This window comes from Bison bison, unplaced genomic scaffold, assembly GCF_000754665.1.
Source record: "Bison bison bison isolate TAMUID 2011002044 unplaced genomic scaffold, Bison_UMD1.0 scf7180017864345, whole genome shotgun sequence".
Taxonomy (NCBI): Eukaryota; Metazoa; Chordata; class Mammalia; order Artiodactyla; family Bovidae; genus Bison; species Bison bison.
The window spans coordinates 419212-441336 of NW_011494917.1; the positions used below are offsets into that span (position 1 = coordinate 419212).

Here is a 22125-nt window from a genome sequence, read left to right on the forward strand (position 1 = left end):
TGACCAGTGCATTTTCTTGGCAAAACTCTATTAGTGTTTGCCCTGCTTCATTCCATATTCCAAGGCCAAATTTGCCTGTTACTTCAGGTATTTCTTGATTTCCTACTTTTGCATTCCAGTCCCCTATAATGAAAAGGACATATTTTTTGAGTGTTAGTTCTAAAAGGTCTTGTAGGTCTTCATAGAACTGTTCAACTTCAGTTTCTTCAGCGTTACTGGTTGGGGCATAGACTTGGATTACTGGATATTGAATGGTTTGCCTTGGAAATGAACAGAGATCATTCTGTCGTTTTTGAGATTGCATCCAAGTACTGCATTTTGGACTCTTTTGTTGACCATGATGGCTACTCCATTTCTTCTGAGGGATTCCTGCCTGCAGTAGTAGATATAATGGTCACCTGATTTAAATTCACGCATTCCAGTCCATTTTAGCTTGCTGATTCCTAGAATGTCGACATTCACTCTTGCCATCTCTTGTTTGACCACTTCCAATTTGCCTTGATTCATAGACCTGACATTCCAGGTTCCTATGCAATATTGCTCTTTACAGCGTCGGACCTTGCTTCTATCACCAGTCACATCCACAGCTGGGTACTGTTTTTGCTTTGGTATTGTTTTTCCATCCCTTCATTCTTTCTGGAGTTATTTCTCCACTGATCTCCAGTAGCATATTGGGCACTTACTGACCTGGGGAGTTCCTCTTTCAGTATCTTATCATTTTGCCTTTTCATTCTGTTCATGGGGTTCTCAAGGCAAGAATACTGAAGTGGTTTGCCATTCCCTTCTGCGGTGGGCCACATTCTGTCAGATCTCTCCATCATGATCCCGCCCGTCTTGGGTTGCCCCTCGGGCATGGCTTAGTTTCATTGAGTTAGACAAGGCTGTGGTCCTAGTGTGATTAGACTGACTAGTTTTCTGTGAGTATGGTTTCAGTGTGTCTGCCCTCTGATGCCCTCTTGCAACACCTACCGTCTTACTTGGGTTTCTCTTACCTTGGGCGTGGGGTATCTCTTCACGGCTGCTCCAGCAAAGTGCAGCTGCTGCTCCTTACCTTGGACGAGGGGTATCTCCTCACCACCACCCTTCCTGACCTTCAATGTGGGATAGACCTTTAATTATGGTGAAAAGTAAAAATGTTAGTTGCCCAGTCGTGTCCGACTCTTTGTGACCCCCATGGATTCTAGTCCACCAGGCTCCTCTGTCCATGGGGATTCTCCAGGCAAGAGTACTGGAGTGAGTTGCCATGCCCTCCCCCAGGGAATCGTCCTGACCCAGGGATCAAGCCCTGGTCTCCTGCATTGTAGGCAGATAGTTTACCGTCTGATCCTATTGATCATCATCTATTTCAAATGAGAGATCAATACAGCTACCTGTGACACATTCCTTCCACATGGTAAATCCCAAGAAAATGAATAGAAAATGGTAAAAAAAAAAAAAGTAAACACAAGGTAATATTTTCAGTTCGACTGATTAAACATGTATGAAATTATTTTATGCCATCAAGTGTATAGAGACTTGCTTGTTTTTTAAAACAGCTTTATCAGCATCTCTTTTTAATCTGGACTTTTTGCCCACAGTTAAAGGTGCACCTCGGTCTCCGGATGGCCGGGCTGGTCGTTCCCAAACTGACTCTGGCCCTGGTGCCCCTGTGGCAGCCAGCAAGGAAAACCTCCCTGTGCTCAATACCAGAATAATTTGCCCAGGTAGTACTGACTCTGAAACATGGTGTATTTTTAAGTGTTTCTGTGAAAATGTATAAGTACTCATCTTCCTGAACTTTATAGAAATGTGCTCATAAATGTGTTCCTTTAAGAAAGTGTTCTTAGTACTTTCATTATTCAAAGTCCAGATCCTTAGACTGTGGTGTGTTTAAGAATTGTCTGTAACTCTTAGAAAGCATATTCCTGGCCCCTGACCTGAGAAATTTTGATTGAGTAGCTCTAGAATGGAACCCAGGAATCTGAATTTAAGTCCTAAGGTAAATTTGATCTTGTATTTAACCAACTTTAAAGTATCCTTACAGCCTTCCTCTTAGTTTTAAGCACAAGTATCTACAGTTATTTTTAGACTGATAATACTGCATCGTTTTGGAATGTCCGAGGCATCTGTTTCAGCCCTGATAAGGGCTTGGGATTTAGGATAAGTGTCTCAGAGATCTCCTTAAGTACCATTTGTTTGCCTTAGTGAAAACCTTCCAAATTCATTCCAGAGTACTTTGGAACCTAGATTACACTCTAAAAATCAATCTCTTCTACAAATGATTTTTTAAAGGTATATCACAATTCAAGAGTAATATTTGGAGACTTTATTATTGTTTGTAATAGTCACATATTGTTTATAATAGAGCTTCTTGTGGCTCAGAGGGTAAAGCGTCTGCCTGCAATGCAGGAGACCTGGGTTCGATCCCTGGGTCAGGAAGATCCCCTGGAGAAGGAAATGGCAACCCACTCTAGTACTCTTGCCTGGAAAATCCCATGGACAGAGAAGCCTGGTAGACTACAGTCCATGGGATCACAAAGTCGGACACGACTGAGCGACTTCACCGTACTATAATAGTCAAAAAGTGGAAACAACCCAATATTCATCAGTTGATGAGTGGAGAAACAAAATACGCTGTGACCATACAATGGAATATTAGTCATTAAAAATGATGAACCACTGATATATGCTATAACATAATTACCCTTGAAAACATTATGCCAAGCGAAAGAAGCTCAACACAGAAAGGCACATATTATATGATTCCATTTACATGACATCTCCAGAAGAGTCTAGTCTATAGAGAAAGAGAACTTTCGTGGCTTAGTGGTTTCCAGGATCTGAGACCTGGGGGCCCTGGAAGGAATGGAAAATAACTGCAAACCCATATGGGGTTTCTTTCAGTGGTAATAAAAAGTTCTGAATCAGGTAGTAATGATCATTGAACAACTTTGTGTATGTAAAACTTAGTTACATACTTTAAAGGGGTGAATTTTATGGTATGTGAATTATATCTTAGTGAAAATATTAAAGTATAAATGATAAATCCAGGACACATTTGGTTCCGGAAAGGATTCTGTGTCTGGAAGTCCTATCTCTCTTCAAACCTGGACCCTTCTGGATGGAAGCTGTACATATGGCTAACCTTAAAACATTTTAGAAAATACTGTGCTTTTCTTTGGGGCATCTGAAATATGACTCTTCATCTTTTCAAGCCGTTATTCTCTCACCAGCATGGTTGTTTTGTTCATTTATTTATTTATTTAGACGTAAAGGGAACTGGCATAACCGTTGTATATTCGAAACTATGAGAGTAAATGACAGAATACAGTTAATCTTGATTATTTGATAATCAGCTAACCTTTGTAACTAAAATAATGAATATTTCTAAGAGGAGCGCTTTGTTGAAGAAAGGAATGTTAGCTAAAGAAAGGACTTTGTTTCCTAATTTCCTAGTGTTTCTTGATTGCAAAACCTATTTTTCTTCACTATTCTTTCCTTTTTGTCTGTCTCTTCCCTGGGGTCCTTACTCCTTAGTGCTTCTGGCCTTAACATTTGGTTTGGTAAATCATAAAACTCATTAGCTTTGAATACTATAACTAGTTAGTAGAAAGCTAACTAGTTGTTGAAATGAATTTGAAGTTTTGCATATTTAGAGGTAAGATGCTTCATTTTTATGTTCAAGGCTGTATTCTTCTAAAATCCATAAATACCTGGGTTTAATATTTTACTACTTATTCTTGACACCAACACTGAGCTTTCACCCTTGGACGTCAGCATTTTTACTTGAGTATTATTGTCTGTGCATCAAGAGTGTGAAAATGTTAACTTTGTGACATTCTGGATAATTCGGCCTTTATTGTAAATTCCTTACAGACTCCCTTCCCTGCCTTCTTTGCTAATGAAAAGGAAGCAGCGGTTACTTGTTGAAATTACAGAATCATTGATGGTCAATGAGAAACTGTCACGAAGAGACTCCTATTTAGGTCCTTATCTCTTTCACTTTTTATGACAACAGATCATAAAAAGGAGCATCAGAAACCTTGTATTTACCAATATCATAATTCTTAGTTTTGATTAATGAAAACAAACACTGAAAAGCATAGAGACATTTTGCTCCATGCTTTGGGAGCAAGATGTTTCTGATGAAAACTAAAAACAATGTATCGGCTGTTTCTGTCTTCTCTTAATATGTCCTCCTGTATTTTTTTCCTGGCCAGGTTTAAGAGCAGGACTAGCTGCCTCAATTGCTGGAAGTTCTATTATCAACAAAATGTTGCTAGCAAATATTGACCCTTTTGGTGCCACACCATTTATTGACCCAGATCCAGATTCAGTGTAAGAATATACTTTTGCATATATTTTGTTTTGGCTTTCCTTGTTTCTGTTTTATTTGAATGGTAACATTTTAAATACATTACAATAAAAATAGTCCCCCATCCAAAAAAAGAATCATCAGAAAATTTCAAAAGTTGATGGTGATGAATACATGAACATATGTGAAATACAGTGGTTTTCATGATCTAAGGTAGGTCCCTTCCAGCCTGTAGTCTCGGATACCAACCCAGTGGCAAAGTGAGTCGCAGCTGTATACACTTTTCCCTGGAATGTTTTATTCATCACTGCCTTCATAATTGTAATTTTGCTATTCCTTTCACCTCATTTTTTCTCAGCCTTGCCAATTCTTCCATCTTTCAACGTCAAGGTTTACTTATTTCAGGGAGTTTCTGGCTCATACTGATCCCTTCCCTTCTTAAAATTCCTTTAAAACATCAGTTGTTCAATATGTACTGATAACTTTGTTTTACTTCCATATTTAACTTTGCTTTTTTATGTCTCATTTCTCTAATGACACTCCTGAAGGAGTGTGCCACACTCCTCTGTACTTTTTTAAAGCACCTATAAGAAGGGACTAATTTAGTTGTTTTCTGCTCAATAAATACTCAATAAAAGTACCAGTGTGGAGGAGACTTTCTGACCAAAAAAAGAGTATTAGCATCTGACTGTGAGGCCCTCTAATTTGTGTATGTAGTGAGGGGCTTACATAGGAAGTAGAAGAACTAAGATTTTGTTACAATTAATAGAAAAAGCATTACCACTACTGTCTCCACTTCCCCTGCCCACAGTCCCTTTAGGTCACTTGTTCTGAAATTTAAGACACACTGGGACATGCGCATGGCACATAAATAGGAAATGATTCCTGGTAAACTTTCCCCTTTTCATAGGAAATGTAAGCTTAAATGGTGTCAAGTGTTATTTTGTGTGCAAATTGTAATTGTTGTTATGAACCTGAAATTGACTTTCACGTACTTTTCCTTATTGTAGAGATGGCTATTCAGAAAAATGTGTCATGAACAATTACTTTGGGATTGGATTAGATGCAAAAATTTCATTAGAATTTAATAATAAGAGAGAGGAGCACCCTGAAAAATGCAGGTAATTTGGATAATAGTGATAATGTAATTACACAAAGGCAATTTTACTTTAATTTCATTTATTACCTCTTTGGCTCACTCTGCGTTTAAAGGGTAAATAAATAATAGTTACAGAAATTCTCCGCCTATGTTTATTTTCAGGAGCCGAACTAAAAACTTGATGTGGTATGGAGTCCTTGGAACTCGGGAATTATTACAAAGATCATACAAGAATTTGGAACAGAGGGTTCAACTCGAAGTAAGTTCATCTTGATAGTAAAGAAATTTCAGATTATCTTGCAAGGTTTATTTGTGGAGCTGATTTGGCCTTAACTGTTCTCTTGAATGGGCTCCCCTGGTAGCTCAGATGGTAAAGAATCTGCCTGCACTGCAGGAGATTCCAGTTTGAACCTTGGGTTGGGAAGATTCCCTGGAAAAGGGCATGGCTACCCACTCCAGTGTTCTTGCCTAGAAGAGTTCCATGGACAGACCAAGGGGTCGCAAAGAGTTGGACATGACTAAGTGACTAACACTTAGGACATTTAGGGCACACTTTATTCTCTTGAATAGTGCTTAAACACTGGAGGGAAAAAAAATAAATGTGGTTTTCTACTTTATGCCAAAGGAGGTATTAGACACTGGATATGAGTGATACGCTTAATTACCATTATCATTAGATCCTGAAATTTAGATGCTTCTATGAAATTGAGGTTCCCCGTGAAAAGGCCAGACCATGGAAGTGTGTACATACACAGGATAACATTTTTAAAATTTATTTATTTTTAATTAGAGGATAATTGCTTTACATTGTTGTGTTGGTTTCTGCCATACATCACCATTAATCAGCCATAGGGTATACATATGCCCCCTCCCTCTGAAACCTCCCTCCCAGGAAAGCATTTTTATCAGATTTTTTTTCATTTAAGTTTCTAAATTCTGACTTGGTTCTATAATGCCTGAAGTTTCACAAATCTCTGAAAATACCATTCACAATAAATAGTTTTTAAGTTAAATGTATACTTTGTTCCAGTTAATTCTAACAACAAGTTAATAAAATCAAAAGAGATTCTGAGCATTTACATTTTCTAGTATTTTTTTTTTTCTAATTTAAATAGGATGATAAGGACAGCAAAAGCTCTTTAATCTGGTAACAGGAAAAAGAAGATAGAGGACATGGCTCTGAGAAGTCTGCTGTGTATGTGTGTGCTTAGCCGCTCAGTCATGTCTGACTTTTTGCAAACCCATGGACTGTAGCCCACCAGGCTCCTCTGTCCATGGGGATTCTCCAGGCAAGAATACTGGAGTGGGTTGCCATCTCCTCCTCCAGGGGATCTTCCCAACCCAGGATCCAGCATTGAAGGCAGATTCTTTACCGACTAAGACACCAGGGAAGCCCCGAGAAGTGTACTTATTTCTTAGAGTATTATTTTCCTTCACCTTTGTTCCAGAGCTCACTGTTTATGATGATAGGCTTGTCTTTCCTATCTTGGATCTTTTTATAACCAGATATTTTAAGTTGAGGTATAGACTACATACAGTGAAAGGGAAATTGGTAGTCGCTCAGTTTTCTCCAACTCTTTGCGACCCCATGGACTGTAGCCCACCACACTCCTCAGTCCATGGGATTCTCAAGGCAAGAATACTAGATTGGGTTGCTATTTTCTTCTCCAAGAGATCTTCCCAACCCAGAGATCGAACCCCAGGTCTCCTGCATTACAGGCAGACTCCTTACTGTCTGAGCCACCAGGACAAATCTTAAGTTGACAGCTCAATGAATTAAACAGAATGTTTTTTATTTTAGTTGTTATCTTAGTAATGAAATATGGACTAGAGACGTGTCTGGCTCATTCATTATCAACTAAATGTCCTAGCAAAAATAAACCCATTTTACCTGCCACTCTAGAGGACAGCTACATCATCCACTGGTTTGATTTATCATTGCTTATGAAATGAAGATAGATGTTACTGGCTGAAAAGGTACAAAATCAGGAAGGCTCATACTCTGTAAATGCTATTGTTGGCCACCCCATCCATTGCTTAACTTGGGTTCTTGCCTATGGATTGCCTGTATAATCATTTTCCTTATTCATGTCCCCTAGTGAGCTACACTCTGCTTAAGGATGGGTAAGAAGTTTTTGTTAGCCCCATAAGCTTGCACAGGTCCTGGCCCTGACTTGAGAGGGAAACAGACAGGCAAATGATCATTTACATAATTTGTTAAGTGTTATGTGGTCAAGACCCATAGCTGGCCATCTTTAGGATTTGGGGAACTATCCAGAATGAGAATGACTGGATTGCTTTATTTCTAGGAGAGCCTTCAGGTCTTCAGAAGTTCTGTTTCTGTCCTTTTTGATTGATGGTCCAAATTCTGAACAATATCCTACGCAGCTGCTTTGTAATCTCCATTAAGCAGAGGTTCTTAACACTTTTTGATCTGTGAACCCTTTGGCATGCTATTAAAAACTATGGACCCCTTCTCGGAATATTGTTTTTAAAGCACTCTTTAAATATATATAGACACAAAATAAAATAATATTGAAATAAATTAACAAAATATTTTTAAAGCATTGTAGAGTGATATATTTGTTTCTTTATTGCTACATCAAATGACAAAAATCTAATGGTATATATAATAGTAAGTGTGGGCTTCCCTGGTGGCTCAGATAGTAAAGAATCTTCCTGCAATATAGAAGAGGTTCAATCCTTGGGTCAGGAAAATCCCCTGGACAAGGGAATGGCAACCCACTCCGGTATTCTTGCCTGGAGAATTCCATGAACAGATGAACCTGGTGGGCTACAGTCTATGGGTCGCAATGAGTCAGACACAACTAAGCGACTAACACTTCACACTTTTACCTTACTTTTGAAGTAATGATGAACATAAATGATACTAAAAGATATCCGAAATGTCTGTAATATAATACAGAATATTGGTTTCTACTGTGATGAAGTCACAAGTACTGTATTGCCAGTGTGTGGTTTGTTGTCTACATTTATAATTGAGTGCATTGCTAGATTTCAGAGATTGCTGACTATAAGAGATATGTTTTTACCATTGTAGTTAACAGACAGTGAATCTAACCGTGGACCCTTGGTTTTTGAACCTCAGATTCAGAACTTGATATAATTCTGACCTGATACAGAAGTTTATATTCAGTGATTAAAAGGAAAGTAAATTTAGGAAAACAAGATAGGTGAAAGCATCTTGATAATATGCACAAAAGGTAAAGTAGAAAAATTAAGAGAATTTTTTGCTATAGTTAAAAATAAACAAACAAAACGCCTGCTACTCCTGAGGACCATGGAAGGTCCATTGTTGAAAAATTAATTTCCTTGATGTTGGATCACTTAGGATAAAGGTAGAGAAGAGAGACGCAGGGCTTAGGGAATTTTTCTCAGAAAGATCCCTTTTCATCAAGTGCCAGTCACTGGCCGAAAAACCTTTGCTCAGGAGTCTGCCTTCCCCTGTTGTGTTGTATAGAAGTCATGTGTTGACTTTGAGTTTGCACAAAGCAAAGACCTTGGCCTTGGCTTTTCCAATGGCAAAATGAATAAAATAATGCTTATGTGCAGAATTATAATTCATTGATATGAGAAATCACAGTTTAAACTGTAAAGAATTATGCAAATATAAACCCTGTTTCTCAAGCCATATACCCTGTGAATCTGATAGGTACTGAAGATTTAGAACCTTTGAATGACATTTATAATCCTCTCTACAATCATGGGAATGCCAGAAACGTATAATAATGTAATATCAAATTTTGCAATTTGTAGAGCAGAAATACCTTTGACCTATGAATGAAAAATGTCATTAAGATTCAAATTTTTTCCTAAAGATGACTTTTTTGTCCAGATATACCTAATTTACATGCATCAAGCAGCTTGTTCTAGATTTTAAGTAAAGTAATGATCAAATACTGTTTTGAGTCCTTTAAATACCAAGATACATGAAGGAGAAAAACAATGTTCACCTGTAATCCTTAATAAAATATAACAAAGAGTTGTTTAATTCACATTTTTTGTAATTTCACATATTTCCATAGTCTCACAACAGTTGTTTCCATAATTTGTTAAAATTGGCTTATAGTAATTTCTATCTTTATTTAGTTCATTCAATAATAATGACTATAGCTACATTTTAAGTCATGTTGTATAATAATTGAGGGCTTCCCTGGTGGCTCAGTAATAAAGAATCTGCCTGCCAAAGCAGGAGACGCAGGTTCAATCCCTGGGTTGGGAAGATCCCCTGGAGCAGGAAATGGCAACCCACTCTAGGATTCTTGCCTGGAGAACCCGTGGACAGAGGGGCCTGGCGGGCTACAGTCCGTGGGGTCAGAAGAGAGTCAGACACAACTGAGTGACTAAACAGCAGCAAAAATAATAATTGAAGCTTCCTGAATGCTTTCTACATATTATGTTTAATATTTAAACTTTATGAGAGTTATTATTCTTTATGAGGCAAGTATTATTATTTCATTTTAAGTCACTTACCTAACTAAGATCAAGCAGTTGGTACCTGGAGATGCCAAAACTTCAACTCCAGTTTTTTTCCCTGTAAAACATTAATTTGTAATATAACTGAAAAAAGACACCTACTGACTCCCCACTAGATGTTGTAGATGTTTTCTCATCCCGTACCTTGTTGGCCGCACTGTGGACGAAGTATTATTAGCCCATTTTCCCAACGAGCAAAATGAATCTCTGAAAGTCTAAGGCATTTGACCAAATAAGTGACAGGATTCCAAACAGACCCCCTGTCTTCCCATAGTTCCTAATGAAAGGAGCTGAAAAGCAAACACTGATCAGAAAAAAAGTGTGACTGCAGTTTTAAAGCATTTTGCAGCATCATGAACAAGTGAGATTAGAGAAGATTATACAAAAAAATATAACACTCCTGAATTTACTGCTGAATCTGAAAGAAACAGTTGAATCAGGTGACCTTAATTTATTGAATCTGTACTGCTCATACTTTCCCTGAGACTATATGAAATGGACATTAAGCTCTTAACCCTGGTGTTTTCCTAATGCATGTTTGTTAAATTCAGCAAAGCTTATGGAGCTTTTGACATTTTCATCTTATTCCCTATTATGCTTGCAAATAGTATGTTCATTGATAAAATCTTTAAGGACTGCTCTGAATTTTTTTAGTATTCCTTTTATATTTATGAAGATATCATTTTTCCATTTCCTTTGTGACTCATATGACTTTTTTCTAAAGCACACAAAAATATTTGTTCAGTTGAGTTCAGAAAAGGTTTATTATTCAACTAAATACTTTCTGTTCATTCATTTATCAAACACTCACTGAGCACCTGCTGTGTGCCGGGAACTGCCCTAGGCGCCCAGATACAGTGTGAGCCTTTGACTATGTTGTCCTGCAAAGGAAAGGAAAGGTTGAAAACACCTCGTGGAGGTTAGTGTTAGGAAGTATTCGCACTTACTTAAAATTTTTGAAAAGTGGGTTCAGACCAGATTCTCATTTGTTCTAAAGGTTGAAGATCATTTTCATTGGGCATTAAAATGGAATTTTAACAAACTTATGTTAATTATTTTTTAATTTTTAATTAGTTTAATTTGAGAATTAGTGAAAATACAGCTCCTGTTTTAAGTATGACATCTGCAGACTCCTTGCTTTCAAAACAAAGGCTAAAACCTTCTCTTCACCAAGAACTTACTCATGTGTGACTCAGTAGTAAAGAATCCACCTGCTAGTACAGGAGACACGGGTTTCGATCCCTGGGTCGGGAAGAGCCCCTCGAAACGGAAATGGCAACCTACTCCAGCCTGGAGAATCCCATGGACAGAGGAGCCTGGTGGGATAAAGTCCATAGGGTCACAAAGAGTCAGACACAACTGAGCAACTAAGCATAGCACAGCATATTTTATATATATGTGATATATATATATGTATATATATCACATTTTTAATCCATTTATCCATCAGTGAACACTGAGGTTGGTTTATAAAACACTTTTTTTCAATTTGTTTTTCTGTAACAACTTCTGTAAATAAATATTTACTCTGTAAAATTTTTTAAATTAAAGAATAAGATAGTGTGTAGGAACATATTTACAGGAAAGCTGACGTCACCACCACTTTCCTCCATTGTCCTTTGCCTTTGGTCTTCTGCTGTCTTCCAAACTTGTGGTTTTGCTCTTTTGATCTGACCTCTCAGCTTTTGACTTTACAGTGTGATGGGCAGTATATTCCTCTCCCCAGTCTGCAAGGAATAGCAGTGCTGAACATCCCCAGCTATGCCGGAGGCACTAACTTTTGGGGTGGAACTAAAGAAGATGATGTAAGTATTCCCTTGCTCTGTCTAGAAGTTGCCCACATTCCTTGGCATGAGGTCCCTCCCTCCATCCCCATAGCTGATGGAGGCGGTTGAGTCCTTGTCACGTTGCATCACTCTGATCTCTTCTGCTTCCTGCTTCCACTTATAATGACTTCCGTGATTACACTGGGCCCACCCCAGTCATCCAGGATAATCTCCCCATCTCAAGGTTCCTAATTTAATCACATCTGCAAAGGCTCTTTTGCTGTGTAAGGTGACATTCCCGGGTTCCAGGAATGAGGACATGGGCATTTTGGAAGGCAGGGAAGGGAATATTATTCTGCCTACCAAAATACTTTTCTGTACCTTTACTTTTCTAAATTTGTATTTTATTACTGTTTTAATTTTTATAAATGTCAAAGGGCTCACTTGGCCATTGAGGAATATGGTTATTTTTGTTTTTATACTCTCCTTTATTAAAAAAGAAAAAATACAACCTAAGAAATGCAGTTGTGCTAAAGATGAGAGTTGACACACTTATTAACGCATATATAACAATAAAACTGGAAAGTTTACTATGGTCTTTGAAGAGTCATATACACCGAATGATAGGCCCTGTGATTTGAGGCTTATGATGTAGTGGCTCTCACTGAACCAATTTCTCAGAGCTCTTAGATGTGCAGGCAGGGATTAAGGTATAAAATAAATTGGAAAATATTTGTAATTTTCATAATATGAATATATTCCAATCCTATTTGAGTATAGAAATTTAAATTAGCAACCAGTTATTTGTCAGCCCATCATCACTCTTAAATATTTCAAGAAGAAATCAGTGAGATTGCGATAAACAAAGCTAATGTTTCTTGAACCCCTACTAGGTAGGCAGACAGTTTTCTGAGAGTTTCACATTCATAACTTAATAACCCACATTTAAAAAATAAATGTATTTATTTTTTATTTGAAGGATAATTGCTTTACAGAATTTTATTGTTTTCTGTCAAATAGCAATATGAATCAACCATAGGTGTACATATGTCTCCTCCCTCTTGAACCTCCTCCCAAGCTCCTCCTGATCACTCCTCTAGGTTGATACAGAGCCCCTGTTTGAGTTCCCTGAGTCATACAGCAAATTCCCATTGGCTATCTAGTTTACATATGGTGATGTAAGTTTCCATGTTGCTCTCTTCATACATTCACCCTTTCTTTCCCTCTCCCCATGTCTCTTCTCTGTCTCTGTTTCTCCATTGCTGCCTTGCAAATAAATTCATCAGTACCATCTCTCTAGATTTCATATATATGTATTAGTATATGATATTTATCTTTCTCTTTCTGACTTACTTCACTTTGTATAATAGGCTCTAGGTTCATCCACCTCATTAGAACTGACTCAAAGGTGTTCTTTTTTTATGGCTGAGTAATATTCCATTTTGTGTATGTAAAACAGCTTCTTTATCCATTTATCTGTTGATAAACATCTACAGAACATCTGCTTCCATGTTCTAGCTATTGTAAATAGTGCTGCAGTCAACATAGGGATACATGTGTTTTTTTCAATTTTGGTTTCCTCACGTATATGTCTTTGGTAAATGTCTAGAAATGGGATTGCTGGGTCGTATGGTGGTTTTATTCCTAGTTTTTAAAGGAATCTCCATACTGTCTTCCATAGTGGCTGCACCAATTTACACTCCTACCAACAGTGCAAGAGGGTTCCCTCTTCTCCACACCATCTCTAGCATTTATTGTATGTAGACTTTCTGATGATGGCCATTCTGACTGGTGTGAGCTGATATATTGTAATTTTGATTTGCATTTCTCTAATAAGGAGCGATGTTGAGCATCTTTTCATGTGTTTGTTAGCCATCTGTTTGTCTTCTTTGGTGAAATGTCTGTTTAAATCTTTTTCTCACTTTTTGATTAGATTGTTTATTTTTCTGGCATTGAGTTGTATGAGCTGCTTGTATATTTTGGAAATTAATCCTTTGTCAATTGTTTCATTTGCTATTATTTTCTCCCATTCTAAGGTTTGTCTTTTCACCTTGTTTATAGTTGCCTTTCCTGTGCAAAAGCTTTTAAGTTTAATTAGGTCCCACTTGTTTACTTTTGTTTGTATTTCCAGTACTCTAGGAGGTGGGTCATAGAAGATCTTGCTTTGATTTATGTCATCAAGTGTTCTGCCTATGTTTTCCTCTAAGAGTTTTATAGTTTCTGGTCTTACATTTAGGTCTTTAATCCATTTTGACTTTATCTTTGTGTATGGTGTTAGGAAGTGTTCTAATTTCATTCTTTTACATGTAGCTGTCCAGTTTCCCCAGCACTGCTTATTGAAGTGGCTGTTTTTTCTCCGTTGTATATTCTTGCCTCCTTTGTCAAAAGTAAGGTACCCATAGGTGTATGGGCTTATTTCTGGGCTTTCTATCTTGTTCCAGTGGTCTATATTTCTGTTGTTATGCCAGTTCCATACTGTCTTGATGACTGTAGCTTTGTAGTGGTAATCTGAAGTCGGGAAGGTTGATTCCTCCAGCTCCATTCTTCTTCCTCAAGACTGCTTTGGCTATTTGGGGTCTTTTGTGTTTCATATGAATTGTGAAATTTTTTGTTCTAGTTCTGTGAAAAATGCCATTGGTAATTTGATAGGGATCGCACTGAATCTGTAGATTGCGTTTGGTAGTATAGTCGTTGTCACAATATTGATCCTTCCTACCCAGGAACATGGAATATCCCTCCATCTGTTTATGTCATCTTTGATTTCTTTCATCAGTGTTTTACAATTTTATGTACACAGTTCTTTTGTCTCCTTAGGTAGGTTTATTCCTAGACATTTTATTCTTTTTGTTGCAATGGTGAATGGGATTGACTCCTCAGTTTTTCTTTCTGAGTTTTCATTGTTAGTATATAGGAATGCAAATGATTTCTGTGTATTGATTTTGTATCTTGCGACTTTGCTAAATTTACTGATTAGCTCTAGCAATTTTCTGATAATATCTTCAGGGTTTTCTATGTATAGTATCATGTCATCTTCAAACAGTGAGAGCTTTACTTCTTCTTTTACAATCTGGATTCCTTTTATTTCTTTTTCTTCTCTGATTCCTGTAGCTAGGATTTCCAAAACTATGTTGAATAATAGTGGCAAGAATGGACATCCTTGTCTTATTCCTGATCTTAGGGGAAATGCTTTCAGTTTTTCACCATTGAGAATAATGTTTACTGTGGGCTTATCATATATGGCTTTACTAGGTTCCTTCTGTGCCCATTTTTTAAAGAGTTTTAATCATAAATGGGTGCTGAATTTTGTAAAAGGCTTTTTCTGCATCTATTGAGATTATCATATGAATAGCCACAATTTTTATCTAAATTTTATCAATGAAGAAACTGACACAAGTTTACACAATTCATAAGTGGGGGAGACAGAGTTTAAAACCAGGCAGTCTGATAACAAAAAGTTCCCAAATTTGTGTCCTGAGATTTTCAGTAAAAGTTTTAATTATGGTACTACTTTACATTGAATATTTTTTCAGAGGCATAATTATGTATGATACAGTAAAAAGAGGGAGTAAAAGGAACAAAGTAATAGAGCTGAAATTTAAAGTTTTTAGGTTAATTTTGTGAAAATACATTTAACACCAAAGCAAAGTAAGCCCACGTGTTTTCATCTTCTGAGATTTCTTTTCATGTTCTTAAATGCCCTAAAAAGTTGTAGTAAGGTATATAATAAAGCACATACAGACACCGCTTGTAACACCTTGAAAAATTTCCCTTAAAATATACCAAGTGAACCCGATTGCAATTTCCATGTTCATTACCTTTAATTTTATGAAATCTGCATCACTTTTTGAAATTTTGAAGTTTCCTGAAATTACATGCATCACTTTATTGAGATACCTGAGTTATGTATGAACAGATATTTAATACATCTTATACCAAGACGGGGCTTTCCAGGTGGCGCAGTGGTGGGCATTATCTTTACTTTTCTGAAATCTGCATCACATTCTGAAATTTTAAAGTTTCCTAAAGTTACATGCATCATTTAATTGAGATACCTGAGTTATGTATGAACAGATATTTAGTACATCTCATGCCAAGATGGGGCTTTCCGGGTGGTGCAGTGGTAAAGAATCCTCTTGCCAACGCAGGAGAAACAAGAGACGCAGATTTCATCCCTGGGTCAGGAAGATTCCCTAAGTAGGAAGTGATAATGCGCTCTAGTATTCTTGCCTGGAAAATTCCATGGACAGAGCAACCTGACGGGTTACAGTCCATGGGGTTGCAAAGAGTCAGACACGACTGAGCACAGTACACACACACACACACACAGACACACACACACACAGACACACACACACAGACACACACACCAAGATGAATCATTTGGAAATATATTAGTTTACTCCTGTCAAGATTGCTTTATAAGAGGGGCATGAGTATTATATCCATGGGTTTTCAAACCTTTATTAAGTTTATTTTAAGCTCTCTTCAGTGATTAATTTTGTCCTTGAAGTATCATTTGCTGATAATATTTGCTTACTTTTCTGCTTCCTATTTTTATATATTTTAAAAAATATATATGTTGCAGGGTTTACATTGCTTGGTGGGCCACTTCATTTAAACCTTAACTGTATTAGTGAAAGTGTAATGTGGTTTTTCTTTCAGATATTTGCTGCACCATCATTTGATGACAAGATCCTAGAAGTCGTTGCAATATTTGACAGCGTGCAAATGGCCGTTTCAAGGGTCATTAAACTGCAGCACCATCGAATCGCCCAGGTTGGTTTCCCTACCCAAACCTGACTTCACTACTTGTGTGCATGTGCGTGCTAAGGCGATTCAGTTGTGTCTGACTCTGTGCAACACTATGGACTGTAGCCCGCCAGCCTCCTTTCTCCATGGAATTCTCCAGGCCCAAATACTGGAGTGGGTTGCCATGCCCTCCTCCAGGGGATCTTCCCGACCCAGGGATCAGACCTGTGTCTCATAAATCTCCTGCATTGGCAGACAGGTTCTTTACCACTAATGCCAGCTGAGAAGCCCTCACCTCTTGGGCTGTTGAGAAGCTATTCCAATGACTCATACGCTGTATATTCATCTATAAAATAATGGGCTTTCTTGTTATTCCAGTTGTTACTGTGTCATCCTATGTGGAAAAGCATAACATCCCATTCCACAGAATGGACTAAGAGTCAACTTTGAATACAACAAGATTGAGTGTCAGATGAGTTGTACTCTCAAATAACTCGCTTTGTTTCAGTGCCGTACAGTAAAGATCACTATCTTTGGTGACGAGGGAGTCCCAGTGCAGGTGGACGGAGAAGCATGGGTTCAGCCTCCAGGGATTATCAAGATCGTGCACAAGAACAGAGCTCAGATGCTCACCAGGGACAGGGTACGTAACCGAAAATAAGTTCTTCTAGAGTCTGTTCAACCTGTAAAAAGTAAATTGTCATGAAAAACAGAAGCCCAGGGAAAAGATTTAAATTGTCTTTTAAGTCTGACATGTAGATCATTCTAGTTTAAAAACATGAAAAAAATATTTAGTTCTGAAAATGGTTTCTTTTTTTAGGTTTAGAGAAAAATTGAGCAGAAGCTGTAGAGGATTCTGTTTCTGGTCCCACATATGTCCTCACCTCCCTGACAAGCACATGAATTCCCCTATTGTATTTCCCTATTCTGTTCCCCTTAATATCTTGGTTTAGCGTGGTACATTATTACAGCTGATGAACCACTATTGATCCATTATTATTCACTGAAGTAATAGTTTGTGTTCTCCATTCTATAGGTTTGACAAGTGTATAATCATTTGTATCCACCGTTACAGATACATGCCCAGTAGTCTCACTGCCCTAAATATTCCTGTCCTCCTCCTCACATCCCTCCCTCCCTTATTCCAACCCCTGGCACCCCCATCTTTTTCTGTCTTGACAGTTTTGCCTTACCAGAATATGTATTCTTAATTAAGGTCACACCCATAACAAATAAGACTACAACATCCATCCGGTTTGTTATTCATACAGTAGTAAATATTGAAGCATAAGTTGAAGCTTTTTAAAAACTTTCTGATATAATGATCATCAATTACATTACTTTTTATTTGTTGTAATATATGAGAAAACTTTAAGATATCTTCTTCGTCCTTGCAATATATTTCATGAAGTGTTAGGATTAGGAAAAACTACTAGTAGTTTTAAAGCCATTTAAAGCCATTTAAAGCCAATTTAAAGCCATTTAAAGCCAATTTAAAGCCATTTAAAGCCATGTGTACTATCTACATACACATTTATTTGTGTGCGTTTAGCTCTAAGCGCACAGTTCATTACGTATTGACTTTAAATAGGCCTTTGAAAGCACCCTGAAGTCTTGGGAAGATAAGCAGAAATGTGATTCGGGTAAGCCAGTTCTCCGAACGCACTTGTACATCCAGCACGCGGCGGACCTGGCCACGGAGGAAGTGTCTCAGATGCAGCTGTGCTCGCAGGCGGCCGAGGAACTCATCACCAGGTAGGTATCCGAGCCCCGCGAGCCTTGCGGCTGTGAGGACACCGGGCGTGGCCCGTTCTGCTTTCCGTAGTTTGAATCCGTCTCTGCGGTGGTTCTGGGTCTCTGGAAGGGACGCCTCTGTTCTCCTCCATTTGCTACTTCCCTTGTGCCTCAGAAATCCCTGTTTGCCTTCATCAGTCCACTCCGACACCACGACAGGCCGGGTCTCGGACTTCCTGAAACACAAGGCAGAGCTTGCCTAATGTACACTCTTGTTATTTTGTATATTTTGTGTTTTATATATGTGTTCAGTCGCTTCCATTGTATCCAACTCTTTGCGACCCCATGGACTGTAGGCCTCCAGGCTCCTCAGGCCGTGGGGTTCTTCTGGCAAGAATACTGGAGTGGGTTGCCATTTTCTTCTCCAGGGGATCTGCCCCACCCAGAGATCGAACCCCAGTCTCCTGCATCTCCTGCATGGCAGTTGGATTCTTGACCACTGAGCCACCTGGGAAGCCCTATTTTATAGACGGCGCTAGTGGTAAAGAACCCACATGCCAAGGCAGGAGATGTAAAAGATGTGGGTTTGATTCCTGGGTCAGGAAGATCCCCTGGAGAAGGGAATGGCAACCCACTGCAGTATTCTTGCCTGGAGAACCCGTGGACAGAGGAGCCTGGCAGGCTACAGTCCATGGGGTTGCAAGAGTCAGACACAACTGAAGCAACTTAACACATATAAAGCATATATGTATGTATTATGTATATATATTGTATATATAACCCTTTTGTTATTATTTCCCCACTTTACATACAGTCTCTACTGTGCGTGTGTGCCTAGTCACCCAGTCGTGTCTGACTCTTTGTGACCCCCAGTGGACTGTAGCCCACCAGGCTTCTCTGTTCATGAAATTCTCCAGGCAGGAGTACTGGAGTGGGTTGCCATGCCCTCCTCCAGGGGATCTGTCCCACCCAGGGATTGAACCCAGGTCTCTTGTGTCTCCTGCATTGGCAGGCGGATTCGTTACCCCTGAGCCACCCAGGAAGCCCTCTTTATACTACATTACTCACTTATATGGTGCTTTGTACTTATTAAATGTTTATAGGATATAGAAGGAAATATAAACATTAACCCTGCTCCCAAGAAGAGTCAGGGGGTGGGGATGGGTGGGAACTGTCCAAAAATCTGTTTCCAATAGATACATCACGGACTTTGCCAGACCACAGAAATTAATTTTAGGAGACAGAAAGAGAAGATTTAAAAAAGAGAAAAAGTTCTGTGAACATAAAGCACATAAAAATCACTATGACCAGGATTAAACTTCAAAGATGAGGCGGGACCACAGGCATGCGTCTTCTCGCCTCTTCACCCAAATGGCATCTACCCAACGTGGGTAAGAGCTGCCTGACCAGGTCACTGTGAAGGTTAAGTGAGACCCGCCATGGGAAGTGCCCTTGGCACAGCAGGTCCGGCATATTCGGTGTTCTGTGCATGATTGCTGTTAAGTCTTCCCACACCTTCACCTGGTCACTGATCAAAACGCTGAAATAGAAAAGGAAAGCAAAGCTTAGGAGTCCGAGGAGCTAACTTGCTTCCTTTCCCCTCCCCACCCTCTCCGTCTGCTCTCTCTCACTCATTCCTTATTTTCCTCTTTAAATATGTGTTAGATGCCCAGACTGTGCTAGATGTTAGAGATATGAAAAAAGATACACACTCCCTACTGCTGGAGACCAGTATTTAACATTTTAGAATAAAGGATGATAACTGTAAGATACTGAGTAGCTTAGGAAAAAGATAAGGGAAAATTAATATTTAGCCAGCTAAATCCACGTAACTGCATTATTGTGCATCTCAGCTTCTTATCCACAGACATAGTAGTTTTAAGGTAAATACATCTTAGATACTGTGAACATGTTCTGTTGACTTCAATTTACAGAATTTTTTGTGTTTTTTTTTTCTTGGCTTTAGTGAGATACAATGGACAAATAAAAATTCTATACTGTATATTTAAAGTATGCAGTGTGATGGTTTGATATACATATATATTGTAAAATAATTAATACAATCCAGCTAATTAATACATTATGGAAAGCAGTATGGAGGTTCCTTGGTTTTCTTGAAACTAAAGCATGCTCCCTTGAAACCACAATGTTCTTCCTATATTATCATCCTGTCAATCAACCAAATATCCTTATCCAAAAAAAAAAAAGAGGGGACATGATTCCCCATCAGCCAGTAAATCAGGCTCACTCATCAATTTTCAGAATGTGTATTCATTTGAAAAAGCAGAAAAGTGAAAGTTGGTCTCATAGTCGGGTCCAGTTCTCTGTGACCCCAGGACTGCAGCCTCTCCTGCTCCTCTGTCCTTGGAATTCTCCAGGTAAGAATACTGGAGTGGGTGGCCATTCCCTTCTCCAGAGGATCTTCCTGACTCAGGGATCGAACCCTGGTCTCCTGAATTGCAGCAGATTCTTTACCATCTGAGCCACCAGGGAAGCTTGCACCTAGTAGGAAATTCATTTAGCAGTTGGAAGGGTTCCCTTGATGTTGAATACTTTCTTTTGCCTTGAAAATTAGAATAACATTTTCTCATCTCTGTTCTTCCTCTTCCTCATGATTTCAAGGTTATTGATAAGGATGCTTAGGTGATGTTTGCAAGTTCCTTTGTGTCTTGGATATCAATCATATTATCCTTAAGAATTAAATTCTTCTCCTTTGCTCATGATTCAGCCATGGAGGACTCCTGTCTCTTCCTTTGTTCTTCCGTTTCTGGATTGAAGATCATTCTGCTTGAAGATGTCAGAAGCAAAAGGATTAGAATAGACGTACCTTCTTGCTTATTGCACACCTTGCTCATTTTCTAGCAGTCAGTAGAATTTCTCCTTTTTCTCTTTGACCTTTTTGCCCTGCCTTTCTAGATCCTGTCTTTCTAGGACTGTTCTTGAAGGTCTAGATTCCAAAGGACTGCGGCACAACAGGCTTTGGCGTTGGATAGAAATAGACTAAAATCCAGGCTCTATCACTGATTAGCTTTGTGTACATACTAACGCTCTCTGAGCCTCATATGTCGTCATCTGCAAAGTGGAGAAAAACCACAACTACCTGTTAGGTTGTGAACATTAAATTAGATAGTGCATATAAAGCACTTAGCATGATGATATATGTGGTAATGTTTTCCACTAACTCCAATACTTTGGCCACCTAGTGCAAAGAGCTGACTCATTTGAAAAGACCCAGATGCTGGGAAAGATTGAAGGTGGGAGGAGAAGGGGACAACAGAGGATGAGATGGTTGGATGGCATCACCGACTCAATGGACATGAGTTTGGGTAAACTCCCGGAGTTGGTGATGGACGGGGAGACCTGGCGTGCTGCAGTCCATGGGGTTACAAAGAGTCGGACACAACTGAGTGACTGAACTGAACTGACTGAATCTGTTGTAACTGTGCCTGGTTAAACTTCCAGTGAATAAAAGATGTGTCTACACTCTACATTTGGGACCCCTCTCAACTTTCCAGCGATAATGCAAAATGAAGTGTTACTGTATCTTGTGCTTCCAAGTAGCACCTCAGTATGCGTATCTCTGATGCTAGGCCTAACGTCTTTTTCAATTTAATTAATTTATTTTTGGCTGCACTGGGTGTTCGTTGCTGCCCACGGACTCTCCAGTTGCAGTGAGCAGGGGCTCCTCTTTGTTGCAGCGTACAGGCGTCTCGTTGCGGCGGCTTCTCTCATGGAGCGCAGGCTCTAGGGTGCGCGGGCTTCAGTAGTTGTGGCACTTGGGCTTGATTGACTGCCCCAAGGCATGAGGAATCTCCCCAGACCAGGGATCAAACCTGTGTTTGATATGCATTGGCAGGCAGATTCTTAACCACCTGGAGAGTCCATAGGCCTAACTTTTTATATAAAAGATTTGGGGGTTGGTATTTTTTGTTTCCTGGTGGCTCGGATGGTAAAGAATCTGCCTGCAATGTGGGCTACCCGGGTTC

At 38.9% G+C, this 22125-nt stretch overlaps 1 protein-coding gene across 1 annotated transcript in view; it reads left to right on the forward strand.

Moving 5' to 3' along the window:
- DGKH (diacylglycerol kinase, eta) overlaps positions 1-22125 on the forward strand; it is a 114879-nt gene that overhangs the window by 75793 nt on the left and 16961 nt on the right. Inside the window, exons 16-23 of the mRNA XM_010854593.1 lie at positions 1578-1703; positions 4200-4317; positions 5305-5415; positions 5556-5652; positions 11588-11695; positions 16319-16432; positions 16914-17048; positions 17997-18160. Coding sequence (XP_010852895.1) covers positions 1578-1703; positions 4200-4317; positions 5305-5415; positions 5556-5652; positions 11588-11695; positions 16319-16432; positions 16914-17048; positions 17997-18160 — 973 coding nt within the window. The remainder of the gene's footprint in view (positions 1-1577; positions 1704-4199; positions 4318-5304; positions 5416-5555; positions 5653-11587; positions 11696-16318; positions 16433-16913; positions 17049-17996; positions 18161-22125) is intronic.